Source organism: Penicillium chermesinum (genome assembly GCF_028974085.1).
Source record: "Penicillium chermesinum strain IBT 19713 chromosome Unknown utg000001l:1.0-1975020.0:1.0-1976611.0, whole genome shotgun sequence".
Lineage (NCBI taxonomy): Eukaryota > Fungi > Ascomycota > Eurotiomycetes > Eurotiales > Aspergillaceae > Penicillium > Penicillium chermesinum.
Window position 1 is genome coordinate 1,191,929 of NW_026695311.1, and position 23,255 is coordinate 1,215,183.

The window sequence follows — 23,255 nt, forward strand, 5'->3', positions numbered from 1 at the left end:
CACGGCCCCTGTTAGCACTCTACTTGGCGGATAAGATGTCTGTCTTTACGTTGAGGAGAGCGTAGGGCACCTCGGAAGTATGCACCAGATATGTTTGTACAGAATATATGAGACTCGCTGCTCTCAAACAAAGGAAAATTAGAAACCACAGCTGCGGCTCCAACTTAAGTGGCCAATAGCATGCCATTCATCAAGGACATTTGCCAGGCTATCAAAAGGATTCAGATAACATGGCGGAATGCCGTACGATCCGACCGCTCGCCATATCTAAGAATACTCGCCAGGACCCGCGCATATCATCATATCCCGGTCTTCCATCAGTACTAGATAGCCTCCTGCGTACTATTTACTTTTCTCTTTTTTCTTTTGTAGTATCTAGCAATAGGTTATATTGTTGTGCCTTTAACTACCACATGCTAGTACAAGTTAAGTCATGCTATCACTGCCATTGGACTACCATATATATATCACGATTCTGCCATGCTTGCCGCGCTCTATGCTTTCAATTATTGTGAATCATGAACTGGCAGTTGTCAGCCCGCGCCCCGGTGCGGGCATAGAACCCTTTCCCGAGTTTACGAGACAACGTGCGTTCCCACTACGCTGGTATTAGTAGACCTTTGATAGCTTGATGGTTGAGTATGCAATACCAAAGATTGGACTGTGACGCACAGACTACGAGCAAGAGAGAAAGGATTTGGTAGACGACAATTTGCGCTAGATTATAGGGCAGGCGGAGAGAGACTGTTTAATGCAAAATAAGGTAAATGGGAGACATAAGAAGCAAAGGACGAATATGGAATTCCGACAGCGGAATATGGAGCGAAAGCCGTTTGTGCAAGGCGTATGCTCGAAATCAGGAGTGTCTAACAAAGGAAATGAACGAGTGACGCCAGGATAGATATTAAAAATGCAAGATAAACGCGACCTTCCTTCTGATTTGACTTTTGTGTTGTTTGGGTTGTTATTGTTCCTGTTGGATTTTTTTTTTTCCCTTCTTTTTCTGTCCTTTTCTTTTTTTTTCTTTGGGTTTCCGCTTCAGTATCCGAAGGCTCAAGCTCGACTGGAAACGACCTGGTTGCGACGAGTGAACTTCCGAGCAAGGGTCATAGCCTTCTCCCAGGTTTTCTTCTTCTCAACACGGGTGATAGCAACTGGGTCGGGAGGACATAGCACCGGAAGCGAAATCGGCAGGGAAGTGCTCCTGATGGTTGGCATTGTGCAGCGCCAAGACAGCCATTTGGCCCAAGAAAGAAGGATGCTCAATCAAGTCTTCAAGACGAACCTTGAGACCTTCTTGTTCCAGGATCCAGGTCAACTGAGCCATGCTGAAGATGTCGCCACCCAGATCAAAGAAAGACGAATCCAGTTGGAATGGTTTTTGTTGAGTGGGGTTTTCATCAGTGTCTTCAGCATCTTCGTTGGCCGGGCTGGGAAGTACCTGGTGCCAGGATCGGGAGAGAATGTCGGAGTGCACAAGAAGCTCTGCGATAGAGCGCGACTTGAGGTGAGTGCTGAGGAAATGCTCGTCGAAAGTGCGGGGCAAATCCTCAACGGCTTGAGAGGGCAGAGAGCAGAGCATGCTTGGGGATGGCAGGGCGGTGGAAGGGTTGGCGATCAGAGACTGAGCCGTCTCGCAGACCATATCAAGGACCTTCTCAGCAAAGTCTGGAAGAATAGGGCCCTTCTCAGAGTACCCAAGAGTGATGCTCAAGTTGCGTTCGCCTTCGGGGCGCGAAACCATTGTCAGGTCAGTGAAGTTGTCATTCACGCCGGCGCCACCCATCTGGTACTTGTTGTTGTCAAGTTCAAGGGTGCCCTCGTAGCTAACGTTTTGATGAAAGACCGACGTAGTGAAGTAGGTCCATGATGGCCAGTCACTGCAGTGCTTGATGATTTCGCGGAAGCCAAGGGATTCATAAGGCATATTGGAAACCTGCTGATCTTGAAGGTAACGGAAGAGGTCAAGACCGGTCCACTTCTCAGCAAAGTTAACACGAACGGGGATCACATTGACGCAAGGCCCAACGGTGCTTTCAATACCCGGAACCGTGGCATTGCGACCACTGATAGTAAGGCCGAAGACAACGTCAGACTGTGCAGACAGTTTGGCCAGTGTAAGCGCCCAAGCAGCCTGCATGACCGTTGCAACAGTGACGTTTCCAAGGGCAGTTGGTGGGATCTCGATCGTCTTGCGGATCTCTGTGAAGGAGCCGACGTTCTGGAACATGGTTGTTCCCTTGCGACGGACGACCTGAGTCATATGCGAGCCTTTGAGAAGCTTCGACCAGTGGCTATAATGCTCTGGACCGATTGTACCGGGAAGCTGCCGCAGGTAGCTGGCGTATGGAGTAACTAGGGGCAATGGACTACCCTCGTACCCAAGCTTGATCGCTGACATGATCTTCGATAGACACACCCCATCATACTGAGTGTGGGACAGGCGGATCATGATACGGTGCTGGTCACTTCCCTTCTTCTTTACCACGTAGAACTGAACGTATTGCTCGCCCTCCCGTGGGCCATGTTCACGATCACGTTGCTGCAAAGTCATGGTAAACTCGTCCAAGCCACGCTCGGTTTCATAGACAAAGATACTTGGACGGATCTTGCGCAAGACAACCTGGAAGAACTGATCGTGGAAGCAAACAAAGACAGTGCGAAGGATGTCGAAAGCATCGACAACCTTTAAACAACTCTCGCGAAGGCGACGCAGGTCCAACGGCCCATTGCCTTCCAGGAAGAAGTAGTTCAGCATCCATCTTGACTTGAACAAGGTTGCAGTCAGGGACATGGCCTGGAAGTCCGTAACCGGCAGGACATCCGCGATGCCACCCTTGAAAACCCCGATCTTGGGGCAAATGCCGCTTTGCAATGAAGCATCATCCATTGCCTTGGTAGGCCGCAGAACGGAAACGCTCTCAGAAGAGGGAGTGGGTGCAAGTGTTGTCGGATTGCTATCCGGAAACACTTCCGCTTCCTTCTGGGCGGACTGAAGCTCGACATTCAGTATCTGCTGCGTCATGTTGGCCGCCCGGACAGTGGCAAGCATGTCTTCGAAAACAGGGTTGTTGAAGACATCTGCAACAGTAAGTACCAAGCCCTCCTCCCGAGCAGCACTGACCATCTTCATGGCAGTGATGCTGTCGCCTCCTAACTTGAAGAAGCTGTCCTGGTGTCTAACAACATTGGGCGAAATACCCAGTGCAGTACTCCAAAGATTCCAAAGCTTCCTCTCCACGTCCGCATATACACCCTCTTCACTGCAACGCGAGGTTGCTGAGCAAACTCCCGAATCGTCTGCTCCCAAATTTCCATCCAATGGGTACGGCGAATCCACGCCATCCTCAGTATTACCATATCCAGATAAGCCACTGCTTCGGGCATGAGGAACCATTAGCTTTCCGTCTCTTAACATTTGGCTGATGATCTCATGAACACGATCATCGATCATCTTTTGGATGGAGGCACCATTGATGCCGTCCAAATCATTCTTCACGATGTCGGTATTGATTGTCAGCTGAGGCTCTTCCGCGGGCTTGCTGCCAAGCTGGAACGCCGTGACTGTGGAATCCGGCGACTCGATGAAGCTGTTGAACACCTTGGCGATTGTGTCCACTAGGTTTTGGGCTTGGTCATCCGAGACCACATCACTCCAGTATCGCAACATAATGCCTTCACTGCCACGAGAAATATCCACGTTGACAGTTATAGCGTACTAAAACGCGTTAGATACAAAGCGGGTGAAAATAAGGGAGGTTAGACTTACCTCACTAGGATCGTGAGCATGCTGGAGGTCAAAAGATAGACCCTTTTCCTGGGTACCGCCAGCGACGGTATGGTTCTGGATGGACAGAGTCGTGTTGAAAAGTGCCTGGCCCTTGTTGCCGAGTTCATGCTGAATTGTTGCGAGAGAGCAGCTCTGGTGTGGAATGCTGCGGATGTAATCGGCATTTACATTCTTCGAGATTTGAGCCAAAGTTTGCTGAGCAGTGAATTGGACACGGCAGCAGAGCATGTTGATAAAAATTCCGACCATGTCTTGAATGCCGTCTACAGGGGCATCCCGTCCAGCGGAAAGATAGCCAAAGCAGACATCATCCGACTTGGTAATTTGCTTAAGGACGATGGCCCAAGCAGACAATGTGAGGTTGGCGAGAGTGACAGAGGCAGACTCGCAGAAGTTGAGAAGTTCAGGGAAGCGATGGAAATTCATGAGAATACCCTTCAGCTCTCGCTTGCTCTGTAGCCCTTGAGGGGGGAAACGTGGCAAGGCTTGACGCCACCAAGGTAATTCTTCCAGTGTTCGATTGCATCTGCTTGGGACTGCGTTCGGATGAACTTGATGTAGTCACTGAATCGCGGACCGGGTCCATCAGGTAGCTTGCGGTCATATGCCGAATTCAGATCGCGGAGGAGAACATCAACACCGCCGCCATCGATGATGGCGTGGTTGATCTCAAGTTTGATAATGACCCGGCCAGTATTAGTCTTGCAGATAGTTAACTGGTTGGAAAGTTTCTGCTGGCGCATAGCGTTCAAGTCGCGCAGGGAGATCGCGTCGAGCTTCTCTTGTACCTGGGAGTCAGGGCACTCCACACGCAGGACATTGTTAGAGACACGCTTGAAAATCAGTTGGTCAAAAGAGCCACCGCTGTAGTTACTGTCAATAAAGACAGTCCGAAGGACTGGATGACGATGCACAAGGTGTTCCCATGCACGGGCGAGCCTTTCCGCATCAACTTTGCCAGTGCGAGCATCTTTGACCTCGAAAATGGTATGGAACATGTAAGCACTGGGATCCCGAAGCTGACTGAGGAGCAGCCCCTCCTGCATCGGAGAACAGGGATAAATATCTTCAACTTCATTCTTATTGCGGATGCCGAGTCTGCGGAAAGTGTTGTTGGCGAGGAGTTGAAGACCGTGGTAGTTGAGCGGCAGAAGAGGGTAGTCGCTAAGTGTTGGCTCCGGAGATGCGTTGTTCAGAGCGAGTATCTCCTTCTCCAATGTATGCTTGCATTGCACGATCCAGGAGCGGATTTGGCTGACACGTTGCATGTTTCTATTGTAAGTGAACGCAACAGTAAGACGTTCCTTGAGAACAATAGCCGACACTTCGAAGAGGGCGAAACGAACGGTCTCTGGACCCATGTCACCTGCGATAGCGAAGTCTGAACTGTCGAAAACACTTCCTTGATGCTGGAAGAGAGAATCAGGTCTTTCAAGCTGTTGAAGCCTACCAAGGTAATTGAACAAGATCTCGAGGGGGACTTGGAAGCCTTTCCCATCATCCTCGAGGAGGCTTTTGGCGAAGAAAGGTCGCCCATTGTCAGCGATTTGGCGGCGAGTATCCTTGACGCGCTTAATGATATCCACGAAGGAGCCTGAATCGGTGTTAGAACCTCGTTGAACTGGAATAAAAGAAAACTTACCATTTTCACCATCAACAAAGAGGGGCGCCATTGTTGTAAACCAACCAACAGTGCGCGAAAGATCGAGACTAGCGTCCCACGCCTCACGGCCGTGGCCCTCATTGTAGATGGTCGGCATTTTCCGGTCAGTGAAGACGCGCCGGAAAGAGTGGGCGATAGCAGCGAGCAAGATATCAACGGTGTCGGTGCCGAAGGCTTCATGGCAGCCCTCTAGAACAAATTGCGTAGACTTTTCACTAAGACTGAAAGACTCCATCTTGATATCACCATAGTGATTGGAGACATCGTTCATACCCCAGTAGCTCAAGTCAGATTGCCCAGGTACGAAAGGTAGAGTGAGATTTGAATCGTGCGTTTTGACTCTCTCCACTTGCATAGAGCACCAGCTTTGGAAGGATAGGGCCTTCTCATCGGATAAAGAGCCAGAAACAACAAGCTCTTCCAGATCGGCTAAAACAATGCGCCAGGACACCATGTCAACGCACAAATGATGAGCGACCAAGAAAAGGACTTGTCCGCCAGCGCGCAGGTCGAACAGATCACCTGCGAAAATGGGACCATCTTGGGGGTCAAGACAGGATTGGGTCTCAGCGATCCTGGGGACCATCGCCCGGGTGTCATTGACCGAGTGCACGCGGAATCGGTACGATTCATCAATTTCCTGTTGAATGATGTTAGTTATGATTAAGGGCACAGAGTCAGGAGACATACCACCGCAGTCTTTTGCTGCCAAATGCCGCCGGAGGCCTTAGTAAAACGAGCACGGAACATCGGGTGTTGACTGGTGACCGTCTTCATGGCCCGGCGAAGCACCTCGGGCTCAACCCTGCGCGAGATTCTCACAGTAATGCTTTGGTTGAACCGGGAGTCTCCCTTAAAGGAACTGCTCGAATCCATGTAGAGCTTCTGAACAGGGGAGAGAGCGAAGCCCTCTCCAGATTTCTCTTCACAGCGAGTAGTGACAGGAGCATTGAGCTTGACAGATTGCGCAAGTTCTTTGATACTTCCACTCTGGAGAATGGCGTTAAGAGTCAAACGGATACCCTGCCTACGAGCCCGGGAAATCACCGCCATGCCTGTAATGCTGTCGCCGCCTAGTTGTGTCTGTTAGTATGACCTCAGTTTGGAATAAGAACGGGTCGGATTGAGAACTCACCCAGGCTGACGAAAGATCGGTCAATGTTGACCTTCTGGATAGAGATGTTCAGAACTTGGGAGAATATTTCCCGCAGAACCTTCAGGGATCCATCCTGCTCTGGTTCCTTTACTTTCGCGGTAGGCCCTCGTTTCATCTGATCAAAGTCCTGCATGATGCGCTCATAGGACTCATCATCAATGTTCTCAATCCACGCGGAGATCTTCTTCCGGTCCAATTTACCAGAAACAAGCATGGGGAGCTTTTTGATCAAGGCCCATGTTTGAGGAACCATGTAGACAGGGAGCTGAGCCTCAATTGCTTTTTGCACTTGAATAAGATCTTGAAGACCAATCTGTTCAAATTGAGCCTCATCGATGAGCTCACAAGCCTTGTCAGAGATCAGCTTGTTGTCCGCCGGGATTTTATTGAGAGACATAACTGTCACCAATCGCTGCTTAAGCGGCCCAGTCTTGGGCAGGATCACAACGCCATGACGGACAAGTGGATTCTCATGAATACGATGCTCGATCTCGCCGAGCTCCATGCGCTGGCCATGAAGTTTAACCTGGTTATCCTTACGGTTGATGTAGGCGATAGATCCATCAGGATTGTAGTAGCAGAGGTCACCAGTCTTGTAGATTCGGCGTGGCGAAGGCAGGGATGATTTGAAATCCTTGATCCATGCGGGGTCTTGAACAAAGGCCTCGGCATTCTTCTCTGGGTTCTTTAGGTACTCCCGCGCGAGTGGAGTTCCCTCCAACGCAAGTTCGCCGACTGTGCCCAGTGGTGCGAGCCGATGATGATCATCGACGTCGACAATCCATGTTAATGTACTGGGAATACCATATCCGATTCGCGACGGATCCCGGTGAGAAGCGACATCGGTGTCAACAGTAGCAAAGACTACGGTTTCAGTAGGCCCATATCCGTTCATAAGCTTTACAGAATTGGCCCACTTTGTGATGACCTCTTGTGAACACTTTTCGCCACCAACGATAAGCAATTTCATGGAAGGGACGGTCGACGGCTCAATGATGCTAGCGATTGAGGGAGTCAGGAAAGCCCAGTTGACACTCATACGACGGATGGCACCTGCCACATCGTTCAGCCTCTCGTCCTCGCTGGGAACACAAATTGTGCCACCGCGCATGAGGATAGCAAGCGTCTCCATGATAGCAGCGTCGAATGTCAGGGAGGCGAACTGAAACACACGGGAAGTCGCGTCCATCAAGGTCATGGGAGCAAAAGCCATAATGCTACTGACAGCATTTCTGTGCTCGACAATAATGCCTTTGGCACGACCTGTGCTACCAGACGTGAACAACGCATATGCCATATTGGATGGGGTAACACGCGATTGGCTCTTGACGGAGGAGTGAAGTGACCCATAAGCTTTCAATGTCTCTTTGCTAATTGGGATGACGGTCTTGACTAGCTTGCTGTAGCGGTTCGTGTAGGCGGGTGTACAGAGAATCATGCTGGCCCCAACCTCTCCCAAAATCTCCTCGTGGCGTGAAACGGGGTGGTGAGGATCGAGAGGAACATAGGCACCACCAGCAATGAGAACACTGATAAGTGTTACCATAGCCCATGCTGACTTGTCCAGGCAAACAGGGACGAATACCTCAGGTCCAACACCACGAGAAACAAGATAATTGGCGAAAGAGGAAGCAAGGTACCAGAACTCTTGGTAGGAGAGTTCGCCGTCCCAGGCGCATACTGCAAGGGAATTTGGCGTTTGAAGAACCTTTTCATGAATGAAATCCTGGACACAGCGCTCAACGGTGAGGGGCTCACGCTTGTTCCAGTCAGCGATGACCGCTTTGTCCTCTGGGCTGATTGTCTCGATAGTGGAGACTTTCTCAACACTGCTCTTGGGAGTCATAACAAGTTGATTCAAGACATGGCAGAATTGCTCGACAAGCCGCTTGGCTTTCCAAGCATCAATGACGAGTTCGTCGTGGTGAGCGATCACGGAAATCTTGGACTTGGAGATTCCACATTCGACGACAAGAGGGTGGGTGAAGAAAGCCTCACTTGTCTCACGCTTCTCATCAATCCAAATGGATTCATCCAATTGACTTTCGGTCGGCTGAATGACGAGGAGATTCTGGAAATTGCAGCCAGCGGCGGTGTCATCGTTGAGTTGCCGAATGCGTTGGAGTCCAGAATGGAGATGGGGGATCATGTCAGTGGTAGATTCATGAATTCTATCCAAAAGCTTGACAATGGGCATATCATTCTCGACAAGCACACGTGTGGGCATGGTCGTTAAGACGGGTCCAGCAATATCTCCGACTCCAGGCAAGTCAATGTTGCGTCCAGAAAGCGTCTCCCCAAAGCAAACGTCTCCGGAAGCAGTGTGGGTGGCAATGACGATTGCCCAAGCGGCGCGGAGTAAAACAGGGAGTGTGAAGTCCACACAGCTCGAATGACGAGAGAACTCGAGGCTGTGATACTGAGTGTTACCAGCACGGATGGCATCCGGAACAGCATTCTTATTGTGTGGGAACGCAGGGCTTGAGATGCCGGCCAAGTAAGTCTTCCAGAAAGCATCGGACTCCTCCATGTTTCTCTTCGTAAGGTATTCAATGAACAGACCATATGGCGTGGCAGACTGTTTTGTTTGAGAAGCGTTATAGTTTTCTTCCAACCTGCGGTAGACAAGAGGGATACTCCATCCATCGTACAACGCATGGTGAACAGACCAGACGAAATAACGTATAGATGAGTCGCGCGGTTGAACGATCGCGTATCCTGTCATGGCGCCACCGTTGCACTTTGGTAGCTCAATGAAGTCCGAAGGAAGTTGGGCGAATGACTCTGCATGGACCCAGGAAATGGGCTCATGCTTGAGCACAGCCTGGGCAAAATTCATTGCTTCGGTATGGATCAGACGAGTCCTGAGAATTTCCAGGTCAGCAACCGTTTGTTCCCAAGCAGCCTTGAACTGATTAAGATCAGCTCCATCAGCGAGACGGAACGCCGGCTGAGCCACATAAGCACCATTTTGCTTCATAGACAATGTTAAGAGACCTTCTTGAACAGGGCTGCATGGGTACACATCAACGATAGCACTCTTGGTAACCTCACAGCTCTCGCTAACCTCGTCCAGCAGAGCTTCGAAGTCAATCCCAGAAGGTAAGAGTGAAAATGGCTCAGTCCTAGTCTTCTTTGGCCCCGGTGAAACAGAGGCGGAGAGAGTCTTCGCCATGTCAGCGAGAACTGGGGTTTTGAAAATGGCTGCAACAGTAAGAGAAATTCCTTGAGCTTCTGCAGCCCCAACAAGATTCATGGCAGAGAATGAATCACCTCCAAGGCCAAAGAAACTGTCCTCGTTCGTGACGGAGCCAGCGTCTAGGTCGAGGGTTTTCTCCCAGAGGGCCCGGAGCTGTGCTTCGATACCATCATCTGAAACTTCCCCTGATCTTTCGGCATTATTGAAGGTGATGTAAGACTTCAGGGTTTCCTTCGATAGAGTTTGAACCATAGCACGAAGGCGCCTACGATCAATTTTGCCGGATGATGTGAAAGGTAGATTATGCAACGGAAAGAACAAACGAGGCATCATGCTTTGCGGCAAGTAATCGGGCAAAGAAGACTTCAGACGGACGACTGCATCCATGTTGGCGACAGAAATGGGCATCAAAAGAGGATCAGCACCAGGAACCGCAGGCGCGAATTGATCATTGGTGCCACCTTGCTCTAAATGCCCGTCATGAACAGTGAAGAACACTGCGAGACCCTTAGCCACAGTCTTTTCTTGAGGGACAACGACATCAACTGCCACCTGAGAATCTTCAGGGAGGCATCGAAGGCACTGGTGTTCAATCTCCTCAAGTTCGATGCGCTGACCATTGAATTTGATCTGCGTATCTTTGCGAGAAATGAACGCCAGAGTGCCATCACTGTTGTACCGAACAAGATCGCCAGTGCGGTACATCCGCTCGTCCCTCTTGAAAATTCCGTGGAGCCCAGGATGGTGGCTCCAAGCAGGGTCCTCGACAAATGCAGCCTTGGTCTTCTCGGGATTTCCAAGGTATCCCCGGGCAATGTTGCTTCCCTCGAGTACCATTTCTCCCACAGCCCCCACGGGAAGAAGGCGGTTGTAGTCATTAGGATCAACAATCCAGACTCTGCAGTTCGCTGCGACCCCAATGGATGTGGGGTCATCATTGACCCGGTTGCCATCCCAGTCGACCTTAACGCCGACAGTAGCAACAACAGTCGCCTCCGATGGCCCATAAGCATTAATGACGAAGCGATCGTGCCAACGATCGATATGGTTTGCCGGCATCTTCTCACCACCAGTAATAATGGTCTTCAGAGTCGGAACAGTCTTAGGTTCGAGAGTGTTGACAATTGCGGGAGGAGCTGACATGTAGTTTGCTTCCATTCGGCGGATGGCGCCTACAAGATTGTTCATTCTCTCTTCTTCACTGGGAACACAGACACAACCTCCATTCATCAATGTCATCATAATCTCCAGAACACTGACATCGAAGGTGTAGTTCGAGAATTGTAATGCACGAGTGCCAGAATTCATGTGCAAGGCATCAGTCATGGCCACGGCAGTTGTACTGAGGGCAACGTGCTCGACGACGGTCGCCTTGGGCTTGCCAGTAGTACCTGAGGTGAAAATAGCATATGCAGCATTTTCATAGCTTGGACGGTTCCCAGGCAATGCCAGAGGGGAATCAGGGAGCTGGGAGATGCTAGTTTGGCACACAGAGAAAGCCTTTTTGCAAAGTTTGGCCATCTTGATGTTGAGAGAAGATGAGCACAAGACCAGCTCAGTACCAATTTCATCAATCAGCATTTTCAGTCTAGAATCAGGATGAGAAGGATCGATCGAAACAAATGCACCGCCAGCCTTCAGGACAGCCAATTGCGCGACGATCGCCCAGGCAGACTTTTCAAAACAGAGGACAACGAACACTTCCGGCTTGACGCCAAGTGACGTAAGGTAGCGAGCGAGTCGGCTTGAAACAATTTCGAGCTGACCGTACGTGAAGTTCTTGTCCCAAGAGCAAATGGCCTCTGCTCTTGGGTGAAGCAATGCTTGTTGTTGAATGAGCTCATCGGCGCATTTCTCAAACCGAGGGGGGCATAGAAGCATTCCAGTCACGTAGCTGGCGGCATGATCGCTGGGGAAGGAGATCTATGTCGCCAATCCTGCGCTTTCGTGGGTCGGATGAAATGATATCATTCAAAATATGATCAAATGTATCAATCACATGGGAAACTTGCGTGGAAGTAAGAAGATCAGTCGAGTAGCTAAACAGAATCTCCGCGACCGAAGAAGAGACTTGGGCTGTGAGTGCGATTCCGTATGTCTTCGAGAAACACGCATCACGGCTTCTTCGCTGGGGCAGAGAAGATGATTTGCGGAAGGTGAGGACGGTGTTAAAGATCTCCGTATCATCTAAGCCAAGGTGATGCTTGACTGTAGTTTGTGGCGCAAAATGCTCAGTGCCTTTCTCAAGGTCGCATTTGCATTGCTGAAGAACCTCGTCCATTTTCCGATCGTTGTTCAACAAAGCCCGGAAGATGGAAACGGAGGCCAGGTCATCGGTTTCAGCGGTAGAATATCCAAAACAGACATCGTCATTGCCAGTGTAGCATCGCAGGACCAAACCCCAGGCCACTTGAAAGAGGATCTCAACAGGCACTCTTGCCATCCTGCTGAAAGCGTGCAGCTGCTGCGTTTGCTTGTTCAGGGTCCGCGACGAGCGACGTTTATCCTTTGGCTCGAGCGACAAGGCAGGGAAGCTACATGGCTCGATGTCACCCAAATACTCCTTCCAAAAGGAAATACTGTTGTGGGACAGAGATTGGCCAGAAGACCGCTTCGAGGTTTTCGATCCGACCCAGTGTTTGATGTCGAATGATTCCAACGCATCTGGAGCGAGGCTTTGAACCTCGGAGATGAGGCTCCTGTAGTTAGTCTTACCGAAAGAGTTTAGGGGGAGAGAGGAAATGGGAATGTAGAAGCTCGGAACCTTGCTGGCAACCATGACGGTCCCTAAATATGTGTGCAATGCGGGGACAACATTGTTCAGTTGACCTCCCGATTTCAGAATCACTGGCTCAGAATCTGTAGATATGGATCTATCACCAGGGCACAAGAATGCAGCAATAGTCTTGCCTGTCGTACCAGGAAATTGGATGGAGTGCACAATGGAGTGATAGTTTTGGCCCAAGTGAGCATTAATGTGATGGGCGACGCTTAGGCTGTCCGATTGGCTGAATGACCCAACGGTCTCATCAATGCGGTCTACAAAGACAACAGACCCATCTGAGTTGTATCGAACAAGGTCTCCTGTCTTAAAGAAGAGGCGCGACTGATGCGAGTCAATCGAGCTGTCCGACATGGCCGTCAGCCAAGAGGGCCTCTGGAAGAAATGTTCATCGCTAAGGTTTTCCTGACCCAGATAGGCCGATGCGACGAGCGGCCCCTCGAGAACCAATTCACCAACAGCGCCAATAGGAACCAATGAATTGTGGTTGCAGGGGTCAACAACCCAAGCCACACAGGACACAGGAGTCCCAATGCTGAATTGGCGGATCTGCCGCGCAGAGCTGGCGCGGAAAGAAACCGAGGATGACTCTGCAGTTCCATAGAATGCATGGAGTGACTTGCCGTCCATTTCCCACTTGGCGAGGCATCCGGCTTCGATTCCTTCCCCATAAATAGCCACGGTTTTCAATCCTAGAACATCATTTGGGTCGATGAACTGGGCCACAGATGGCGTGAAGCAAGCAATGTTGGCATTCAGGAGGTTGATCGAGGATACCACACGACTGGGCGATACCGTTTGGGGCACACACACAGAGCCTGCATGCATGAGAGTACCAAATGTCTCTAGCAGGAAGATGTCGCTAGTGGAAGACCCAAGCTGCATCACCTTAGATGAGTCAGAAATCCCAAGGGATGTAGCAAAGCCTGCTGATCGTGTGAAGAGAGTAGAGTGATCTAGCACAACGCCACGAGCCCGCTGTGACGTCCCAGCTGTGAAAACCACATATGCAGGATCGGTAGGTGAAGCGGACGACGAGAGGGGTTCATCATTGAGGTACTCCAGAAGTGACTCGGTAACTGGGATGACATAGGGGATGGTATCTTCAAGGAGCTGGGCCTTTTCAGGTGATGCCAAAGCAACTTGCACGGCATTTTCAACGGCCCATTTTTGGACAAGCTCCATTGTAGCGCTGTTGTCGACAGGAATACAGCCTCCGCCAGCCTTCATTACCGCCAGAATGGAAACAATGTTCCAAATGGAGTTCTCGAAGGAAGTTGGGATAAGAGTACCCGGACCAACTCCAAATGTAACAAGGTAACTCGCGAGGCGAGAGGAATATTGGTCGAGCTTGGAGTAAGTCAAGCGTGTATCCTCGGATACTATGGCCAGAGCATCGGGGTTGTCGCTGCAAACCTGTTGCACAACTTGTTGAACACATTTGGTAATGCGCTGTGGGACTTGACGATTCCACGCTGAAATCAAGCTCTTGTTTTCCTCGCATATTGTTTCAATCTCACGCAGCTGACAATCCATCTGTGTCATTATGTTATGGAGACACTCGACATAGGTATTGGCAACATTAGCAGCTTGGGCGTCGGAAAGATGGGTAGTCCAGTAATTGAGGTCAATACGAGCTCTGGAGTCCATAGCCTCAATGTTGATGAAGACAGGGAATTCGGCCGGATCGTGGATGGAGCCAACTTCGACACATTCGATATCACTGCTCACTCCATCCTTCGCGCCAGGGAGGCGGCGGTATGATACACCCGTGTTGAAAAGGTTTGTATCGGAAAGCTTGAGCGCATGTTGAATGTCGATGAGGGAAGTGTGTCTATAGGGAAGGCTCTCCATGTAATCATCCTGAATCTCCTTCAACACGTCCGAAAGAACCCATTGTCCAGTCATCCTCATCCGGCAAACCATCAAGTTAATGACAGGCCCAAGGACCGATTGAACGCCATCGGCAGGAACATCACGCAGTGACGCCATGTAGCTAAAGCTTACATCGTCAGATCCACAGAAAAGCCGCAGTGTCAAGCCCCATGCTGCATTGAACACATTTGACAATGTGATTCCCTTCTTCTCACACGCCTTCTGCAACTCTGGCAGGGAATTAAAGTTGACAGGGAGAGATCGCAAGCTCTTCTCCACAACTTCCTCTCCATCTGTTAAAACAGGGAACAAGCAGGGCTTTGCATCTTCCAAGTACGAGTTCCAGTACTTCATGCTGGCCTTCTGAGGCGCACTCTGGAGGAATTGAATGTAGTCCTTGAACAGAGGTCTGCGGCTTTCCTCCAGACGACCAACATATGCGAGCTGCAGATCACGGAGAATAATGGAGATAGAATTTCCATCCATTGCAGCGTGGCTGAGCTCCAAGCGGCAGAATAGCCGGTTGGTAGATGTCTGACAAATGCTGAACCTATATGCTGGGCCAATTTCACGGTAGTTCTTGGGCTCTTGTGCGTCGAAAGTAGCCAAGACATCGCTGTCTCCTGAGGAATGAAGCAACACCGGCGATGCTTCGTACTCCTTGAGCACGATCTGACAGAATGGATCGCGAGGGGTCAGATTTTCAACAAAGATGGTACGGAACATAGCGTGGTGCGCCACAACCTGTTTCCAGGCCCCCATGAGTCGATCCAGGTTCGGGGCTGTTGCGCCAGTCCCACGCACCTCAAATGTATCATGCACAGCATAGTAGGAGGCATCTTTCGTCTGGCCTAGTAAGATACCCTGTTGCATGCGCGAGCACGGAAAGATGTCTTCGACAAGATCTGGTGATTTGATACCAAGGGCGGGTAGCTTCTGGTGAAGCATTCTCTCCATGCTATCGTACTCCAAGGATAGCATTGGGAAGGAACTCAAGGTAAAGCGAGGAGCCATCGTTGTCAGTTGCTCTGAGAGTCTGATGAGCTGCGCGTGACAGTTAGAGACCCAAGTGTGAATGCGATCTTGGTGCTGCATGAACTTGTTGAAGGAAAAGGTGAACCTAATCTTGCCAGCAACCACCATGGCGGAGATCTCGAATAGACCAAAACGCGGCGTGTCACGACCAAAGTCAGCAGCTTCGCTACCCTGGCCAGTCTCACCGGCCATTTGATCGACCAGCTGGAACAGACCATCGTGCCTTTGTAGATCACGGTGCTGACCGACGTAGTTGAATGAAATTTCGAATGGGTGTGGGTGGATGGTGTCTTTCAAATCACCAACTTGTAAAACCCGACTCGCAAAATCAGCACGTCCATTATCAGACACTTGGCGGCGCAAATCCTTGACCTTGATCAACGTATCCAGAGGATCTTGTGGCTTGAAATTGTTCACAAGGATTGGGTGCAAGATGGTGAACCACCCGACGGTGTGCGATATGTCAATAGAAGGATCCCATACCTCTCGTCCGTGGCCCTCATTGTAGATGACTGGCAGAGGTCGATCCGTGAAAGAATTTCCGAAGGAATGTAGCATAGACGCAAGGAAAAGGTCGATTGGCTCAGTATCAAGTGCCTTGTGGCATTGAAGAAGAATCGAATCGGAGTGAGCAGAATTGATCTCGAAAGTCGCACAGTCAACATCACCGTAAGTGGTTTCGTTGTTGTTCAGGCCCCAGTAAGAGAATTCAATTGGTGGAAGGGACGTCTTCGGAGTCCTCTCCTCCAAAGCCAGATTCTCGCAGTGTTCGCTCTGGAGGCGGCACCAGGTTTGAAATGGTAGTGAGGCGCTTTCGAAGTCTGACTTATCCGGATTGGCGATGAATTCTTCCAAGTCTTCAAGGATAATTTTCCATGACACGATATCAACCACCAAATGATGCGCTGTCATTGACAACACATGGGGCTGGGTCTTGTCGTGGAAACGGAAGTAGTCAACTGCAAGCAATGGACCCGAAAAGCAATTGATCGACGACTGGCTGATTCCGATGTGTTTCTTTGTCTCATCCATGTCGCCCACAGTGTGAAAGCCCCACCTGTAAGACCCCTTGATATCATTCGTAATGCGTTGCGCAGATGCTGTCGCATTTCCAGCGTGGTCAAATCGCGCGCGCAGCATAGAGTGCCGAGACACAAGGGTTTCGATGGCCTTGTTCATTGAAGCCTCATCGATCGGCTTGCTCAGTCTGGTCAGAATCCCTTGATTAAAGTGTCCCTGCCCTTCTTTACGCAAGCCGAAGTGCAGCACTTGAATTGGGGAAAGACCAAATGGCTCGTTCACGGCTTCCTGGTATGAGGTCTGATGATCGATCGCTTTAGCGCGAGTAGCTAAGTCACGGATCGATTTGCTCCGAAGCACATCTTGAACTGAAAGCGCGATTCCTTGCTTCTTGCACAGGCCAATACAAGTCATCGCAGCAATTGAATCACCACCCAAGCTCAAGAAGCTCTCTTCCAAGCTAACGTGCGTTTGGGGGATGTTGAGAACACGGCTGTAAACAGCTACCAGAGCTTCTTCCGTCTCATTTGCAGGCTGAGGCATTTGAGCGTTTGCACCTACCTGTGCCCCAGCCAATGAGATGTCTGGATCGGCTTCCATATTCAAAACCCACAAGGCGATTCCTTTCCGGTCAAGCTTCCCAGAAGGCATAAGAGGTAATGATTCTACGCATAACCAAACTGCCGGTACCATGTAGGTTGGGAGCTTGCCAGCGAGGCGCTCTCGAATGCCAGGGATGAATCTCGCTTTCACAGAGGAAGACACAAGACGGAGTGGCTGCGGGTCTGCATCTGATTGTTGACCCAGGAGTCCTGCGCAGGAAAGCACGACGGCCAACCTTCCCTTCGAGAACCCTGACTTCGGGAACAACACCGAACAGTGCGTAACATCAGGGTCGCTACCCAATTGATTCTCAATTTCACCAAGCTCGATACGCTGGCCGTGGACCTTCACTTGCGTATCCTTCCGACCAATGTAATTGAGCGATCCTGTGTCGGAGTTGTACCTCACCAAATCCCCGGTCTTGTAAAATCTGCGATTCATCCCCCCTGCAGGGTCAAGCTTTGTCCAGAGCGGGTCGTAGATAAATGACTCGTTCGTCTTCTCTGGGTTGTTGACATAGCACCGGGCGAGCGTCGGGCCTTCAAGAAGTAGTTCACCTGGGCAACCCACGGGCACGAGCTCATCGTGGTTTTCCGGATTGACTACCCAGACTCTGACGCCAACCGGGAGACCAATATCCTTACAATCGGTGTCTGGTGTGACACCGGTGTTGATCACCGACGCGACACTGGCCTCGGTAGGGCCGTATCCATTAACCAGTTGAATTTTAGACCAAGTCGCCAGTTGTGACTGCGACATTGCTTCTCCAGCCAAAATAACAGTCTTCAAGTTGGGGACACTATCAATATCGACAAACCCAATGAAGGACGGCGTGAAGCAGGCCTGCGTTACCGCCATACTATTGATTACTCCGACAATGTCGTTGAGACGATCCCCATCACTAGGAATGCAGACACAACCTCCATGAATAAGCGGCGTTAATGACTCTGCCAAGCTGGCGTCAAATGTGTGAGCTGCAAACTGCAGCGCGCGAGTTCCGCGAAACAACCCCAGGGCAGGGCCATGGGCCATGGCGCTGGACAGGAACGCCCGATGCTCCAGTAAGGTACCCTGTTCGAAATGTCAGAATCCACAATTTAGGGTTCGGCCGAGCATTCAGAACTCACCTTGGGCTCGCCGGTCGACCCGGAGGTAAATAGAACATATGCGGCATTCTGGCTGGTCACACCCGATGCAAGGTCCACGCTCTCAGCGGGATCAGGTAAGCCGGCTAGTGTCTCCTCGCACAAGGGAATCACGGTGCTCGCGATCGACCTCAGCGTCTCCGTGCGAGCCTGAGAGCATAGAACCACGGGCGCCTTGACGGACTCGATCAGGCGTTGCAGGCGCGAGGTGGGGTGTGTCGGGTCCATTGGCACAAACGCGCCTCCCGCCTTCATGACGCCAAGCATTGCAACGATGTTCCATTTCTGCAGCTGGTCAGCACGACCGTCCAAATGCGAATTCACGGGAGAAGAAACTTACTGATTTGTCAAAGCAAAGCGCCACGCGCACTTCAGGGCCGACACCCTGCATGCGAAGATGACAGGCGACCTTCGACGCCAACCGGTCCAGCTCGCCATATGATAATCTTCCGTCCCAGGCGCAAACAGCTTCGCGATCTTCGCCGCTACGAGCCTGCTCCTCAATTGCTTCGTGAATGCACCGGTCATATAGCTTGGGGCTGTGGGAGTTCCATTTCTGAATGCGCGCCCAGTCATTCTCCGAGAACAAATTAAGCTGGCTAATAGCGACGTTCTCGGTGGAAAGCACTCGGGCGAGCATACGGTCCAAGATGCTGGCGACGCTCTTCATCTGTTCTCCAGACATGTCTCCATTACGCCATTCCAAGAATATGTTAATGTCGCGGCGCAGCACCTTGACATGGACGCGAACTTGACACTGGTTCCAGATTAGGATGGATCGGGTGCTTCATTTTAAATTTTCTTCACTACATACCTGGTCCGGTAGGGCAGCTGCCAAAAAGGGCTTTGAGGGTGATGATGGGGTATCAGACGCCTTTCGGTATGTACGCAGCATCAAGATGGTGTTGAAAGACTGGTAGGCATCGGGAGCATCCGCCGCGCCGCCGCGCCCACTGGGCTGTGGACTCGACCCATTGTTCTTCCACACTTTATCTACAATAGCCTGGATGGTGTCGGATTCTTCGATAGATAGTCGTAAAGCGGCAATGTCGGAGCTCGAGTTCTGTACATGGTCGTGAGTGGGGGCACAGTCGCCGTCGATGTGTTGATAGCCAAAACAAATGTCTTCGGTTCGGAGGTAGTAATGCAAAACCAAGGCCCATGTGGTCTGCAATACCGAGTTCAGGCGTCCTTCGTGCCATGCGGTTAATAACTGCGCGTGTTGCGAAGGAGTCGGTTTGATCTTCATCGAAACCGGGCGTTTAGGGCCATCGACCGCGGTGGCGAAGCGCGGGAGGTAGCATTGCGAAGATTGGGCCATGTTTTCTCGGTAATGTGATAAGGTGTTCACGGTCGTTTCTCTTCTAGTAGCGAGTGAAAAGGTGACTTTGTTCAGAATAAAACGAGTGGCGAGCGTGAGTATTCTTGTGTGAGACCCTGAATTAGATTGGATATGAGTAAATTAGATCCAAAGAATAAGATTAGATTCACACAGGAACGCCCGCGAAGTCGGATGTCTTTCAAGATTTTAAAAGAGAAGTAGTTTTTATTTGTCTCAGCCCAAGGGAACCAAAATAGTTACGCCATGGGTCATCGGCACTAGATGCTGCATGGCCATGCTCCAGCTCGTTCACGAACATCGATGTACGGATCTAATACGGTATTACAACGAATGACCAATGACACCGCTAGGGCGAGCTGATCCGTTCAGGATGCCCCTGTAACTACCTTGCATGAATTCGGATCTAGATGAAGAAGGGTTGGAGACGCCACGCCGCATGAGGGCCCAGTGCGCTCCCTAGTGGATCACTCTTGTTAGCCCCTGTGGAACCGAGTCAGACACCCCAGGACGTATTCTGCATTCTCCGAATTCAGGCTTGTCTCGGGCTCGATGCTCACCTTCTAGAAGAAGGATTAGCGTGGAGAAGATCCAATCTGGTCCCGAATCCTAGTTGGACCCCATTGTCGGAGGCAAAACGCAAAAGGACGGGAAAAAAGAAAAAATGCTCCAATTTCTACCACTTTTACCGAATGGCGTCGCTGTTTCCTTGATATTTTTTTCTCACTACCATTCTGGCAAGGGCTCATGCTCATTCTACTAGTATCTGGGTCATCATCCTACCTTGCTGATAGGCAGCGCTCCATTAATTACCCAAAGCTGGCTTGGTAATACTGAGTTAATCATTTCTATGTCATACATTTGGTCAACTCGATCCACTCACAATTTCCCGATTGAGCTCCCCCTGCGCTGCGGTCTCGAACGTGGTTCAGCAAGGTCGACGCCAGGCTGTCAAAAGCCGTGGGGGTTCTCATCTGGCCTTGCGCCACCTGTTCATGTCAAGAGGCGCGGGATTTTTCCACATTCCTGCTTACACTTTCTTCTGGCAGGTTTCCCTGGTCAGCAGACTATTCGCCTGTGTCAAACACAATCAGATGACGACTTCGCGTCCGGAGCTCGCATACGGTGTCATAGAGAACAGGCACAGGCCGACCTGATGATTAGTCTCTGTCCGAATATAGGACGAAAAAAGAAAGGGAAAAAAAAAAATTTCTGCCCGGAAAATTCCAGACCTGGGGCCCTTAGTTATGCATACATTGGCCCATGTCCAACCCACTGGACTTTTTGATGCGATTACATATCGTTACACCACCTGGATGTGCTCAAGATGCACACATGGCAAAGCTCCACCTAGTTCCAGCAATCTATTTTGCCCGGGGAAAGCAATTGGTGTCAGTGCGTGGTACCGAATTTCCATCAATGCTAGGGTTTGGACTTCCAGCAAGGTTCATCACGGCCCGGGAAGATCACCCAACGATTTGCCGTGCAGTTCGGAGGTCCACCGGAAGAAATTCATTAGCCGCTATTCCTTCCGGGTGATGAGATTAGTCCCCATCACTTCAGAGTTGTGTATTATTACCTTAGCAGCTTTTCGTAACTCGCTGCCCTCGTAATTTAATGTACCTGTCCTGGAATCAGGTAACGAGGGCCCCACTTGCAGCAGCTTCGAACGAACTTCTACTCTGTTGGGTTTGAAATGTTGCATTTCATTGATTTGGAATACGAGAACATAAACCATCTCCAATCAGAATACCATATAGGATATGCCAATGCAGCGGCCAATCTGCCGGGATCGCGGGGGCCGCTCAGATCTGCTCCTTGGGTGGACGACTCTGCGAAGAGCTAGTCGCAGGAACGGGCCTGTGGGCAAAATCAACCCCGATTCTATTATGATTTTCTAATATGATATGATTTCGAATCCTTCTCGAGGTACCGGATACCTGGCAGAGACCGGTGGAGATCGGGAGCTCCGGGTCACACATCCCAACGGACGATCCGAGAGCCAACGCTAGCGAACTAAATATGGTCGCTGCAAGGGCGTAGAGGGTTTGTTGCGGGTCGATCCGCCGAGCTCGATCGATTCATCGTTGGCGAGGTGACCGCCCTTGTTAGCGGGGGAGCTGTCACTTTTCGGTACCGTGGACTTTCCGTGACGGTTACGAAATTAGCGCCCGTGCCCTAAGCCCCTTCCTGCCCAGGTGACATATCAGAAAAACAGAGATCCATGCCTAGAACATCGCGCCGCACAAAGCCAATCGCCATGGTGGATCCTCGGCTACGCAGATATCATCTGTCCCTATACCGTGCATTTCTTCCTGCGGGACGGTCAAGCGTGGTTCAATTAGAAAAGAAGGAGGGGTGAAAGATTTGGAATCTCTCCGCCCATGTGGCTCGTATTACCCTAAGCGTGTGGAGTGGGCTGGAGATGATAATCGCATACCTTGTTTTCAATCGGATCCTTCGTGGATTCTCCCTTGAAAAGACCGGGAATCTGCATAGCAAAGAAACTGAACTGAGGCGTTCTGCCACTACTTGGGAATGGTAAATCCTGACGAGTGGTGGGGGCAAATTGGAGGCTTTAACCTTAGCCACTTAAATGGGGTAAGGCGTAGGTTTGCATTTTCTACCCCTGCCCGGGTGATAGTTCCGCCCAACCGGGGCGGAGGGCTTGCCGGGTGGGGGAGTATATTGGCTGAGCGATGAAGCTCCCGCCGCCAGGAATACGGGCTAAGTTTACCAATGGCCGTTGGCGCTGAGTTGTCATTGCCTCCTGAGGTTAAAGGCGCGAACAATTCATATTTTTTCCGACTTAGTTGCAACGTTGGGGGCTAATGGATGAACTCCACATCGTCATGGTCAGATCTTGGCCGTACTAGTGTTAGTACAACTACTTGTAGGAGCCTTGGCCCCACTCTCCGGGAGATCGGTACCTGAGATTTCATTTAGCGAGTTAGACTAGACCACCTTGGGCGGCTTTTTGTGATCGATATATATCTTGAGTGGGAATGCATATAATGGCTGCTGGACCGGACCCCTGGCGGCGCAGGGTGGATTCACAACACAACATTGGCAGAAAATTCTTGGAAATTCTAGTGGGACTTTCACACTAGTACCTTGGCCAAGTTTTCTGGGGTTCAGAAGTACGAAGCATACGGAGCTGCACCCACTTGGCCTTTGCCACTCAGTCATCGCCCACACTTTCCATTCCAAGGCTGGGATCATCCCAGTCACGCTGCATACATCCCGCTTACTGGGGTCCGTCGCTTGGGCTTTCGAATGTAGGTACGGCTCCACGAATTGTTTGGTGGAGAAACCAGTGTTCCGGGGGCTTGTGCAACTACTTGTGCGTGTCTTGCCATGTCAGTCGCAATGGCGACATGAACCAGGGTAATGCATCGTCAAACATTTCTGGTTTTGAATCCGGGCGCGCGTCGAGACTTGATCGGGTTATTTTCATTGGCCCAGACTATAACAAATAAGTATATGTGCTTTTCTTCATCGGGGAAATTCGGCCCCTAAAGATCTCAATGGCTCGGCGAAAGTACGGTTTAATGGGTGGATCTCGGGATGAGAAAGACAGAGCGAGAATATTGGAAGTCATGATGATGCGAGAAACGCAGGCCATCCTGAAATACGACGGTTTAGGAT

The 23,255-nt window shown here is 50.7% G+C and overlaps 1 protein-coding gene across 1 annotated transcript; it reads right to left on the minus strand.

Annotated features, from left to right (window-relative positions):
• Window positions 1-1,135: 1,135 nt before the first annotated feature.
• Window positions 1,136-19,589, minus strand: nrps1 (uncharacterized protein; the record flags this gene model as incomplete). The annotated part of the gene is made up of 10 exons (XM_058469763.1): window positions 1,136-3,718; window positions 3,770-4,233; window positions 4,287-5,384; window positions 5,433-6,093; window positions 6,144-6,526; window positions 6,589-11,731; window positions 11,808-18,194; window positions 18,251-18,553; window positions 18,609-19,025; window positions 19,083-19,589. 10 exons carry the CDS (start codon window positions 19,587-19,589, stop codon window positions 1,136-1,138), a joined length of 17,946 nt encoding a protein of 5,981 aa, XP_058335794.1.
• Between the last annotated feature and the right edge of the window lie 3,666 nt (window positions 19,590-23,255).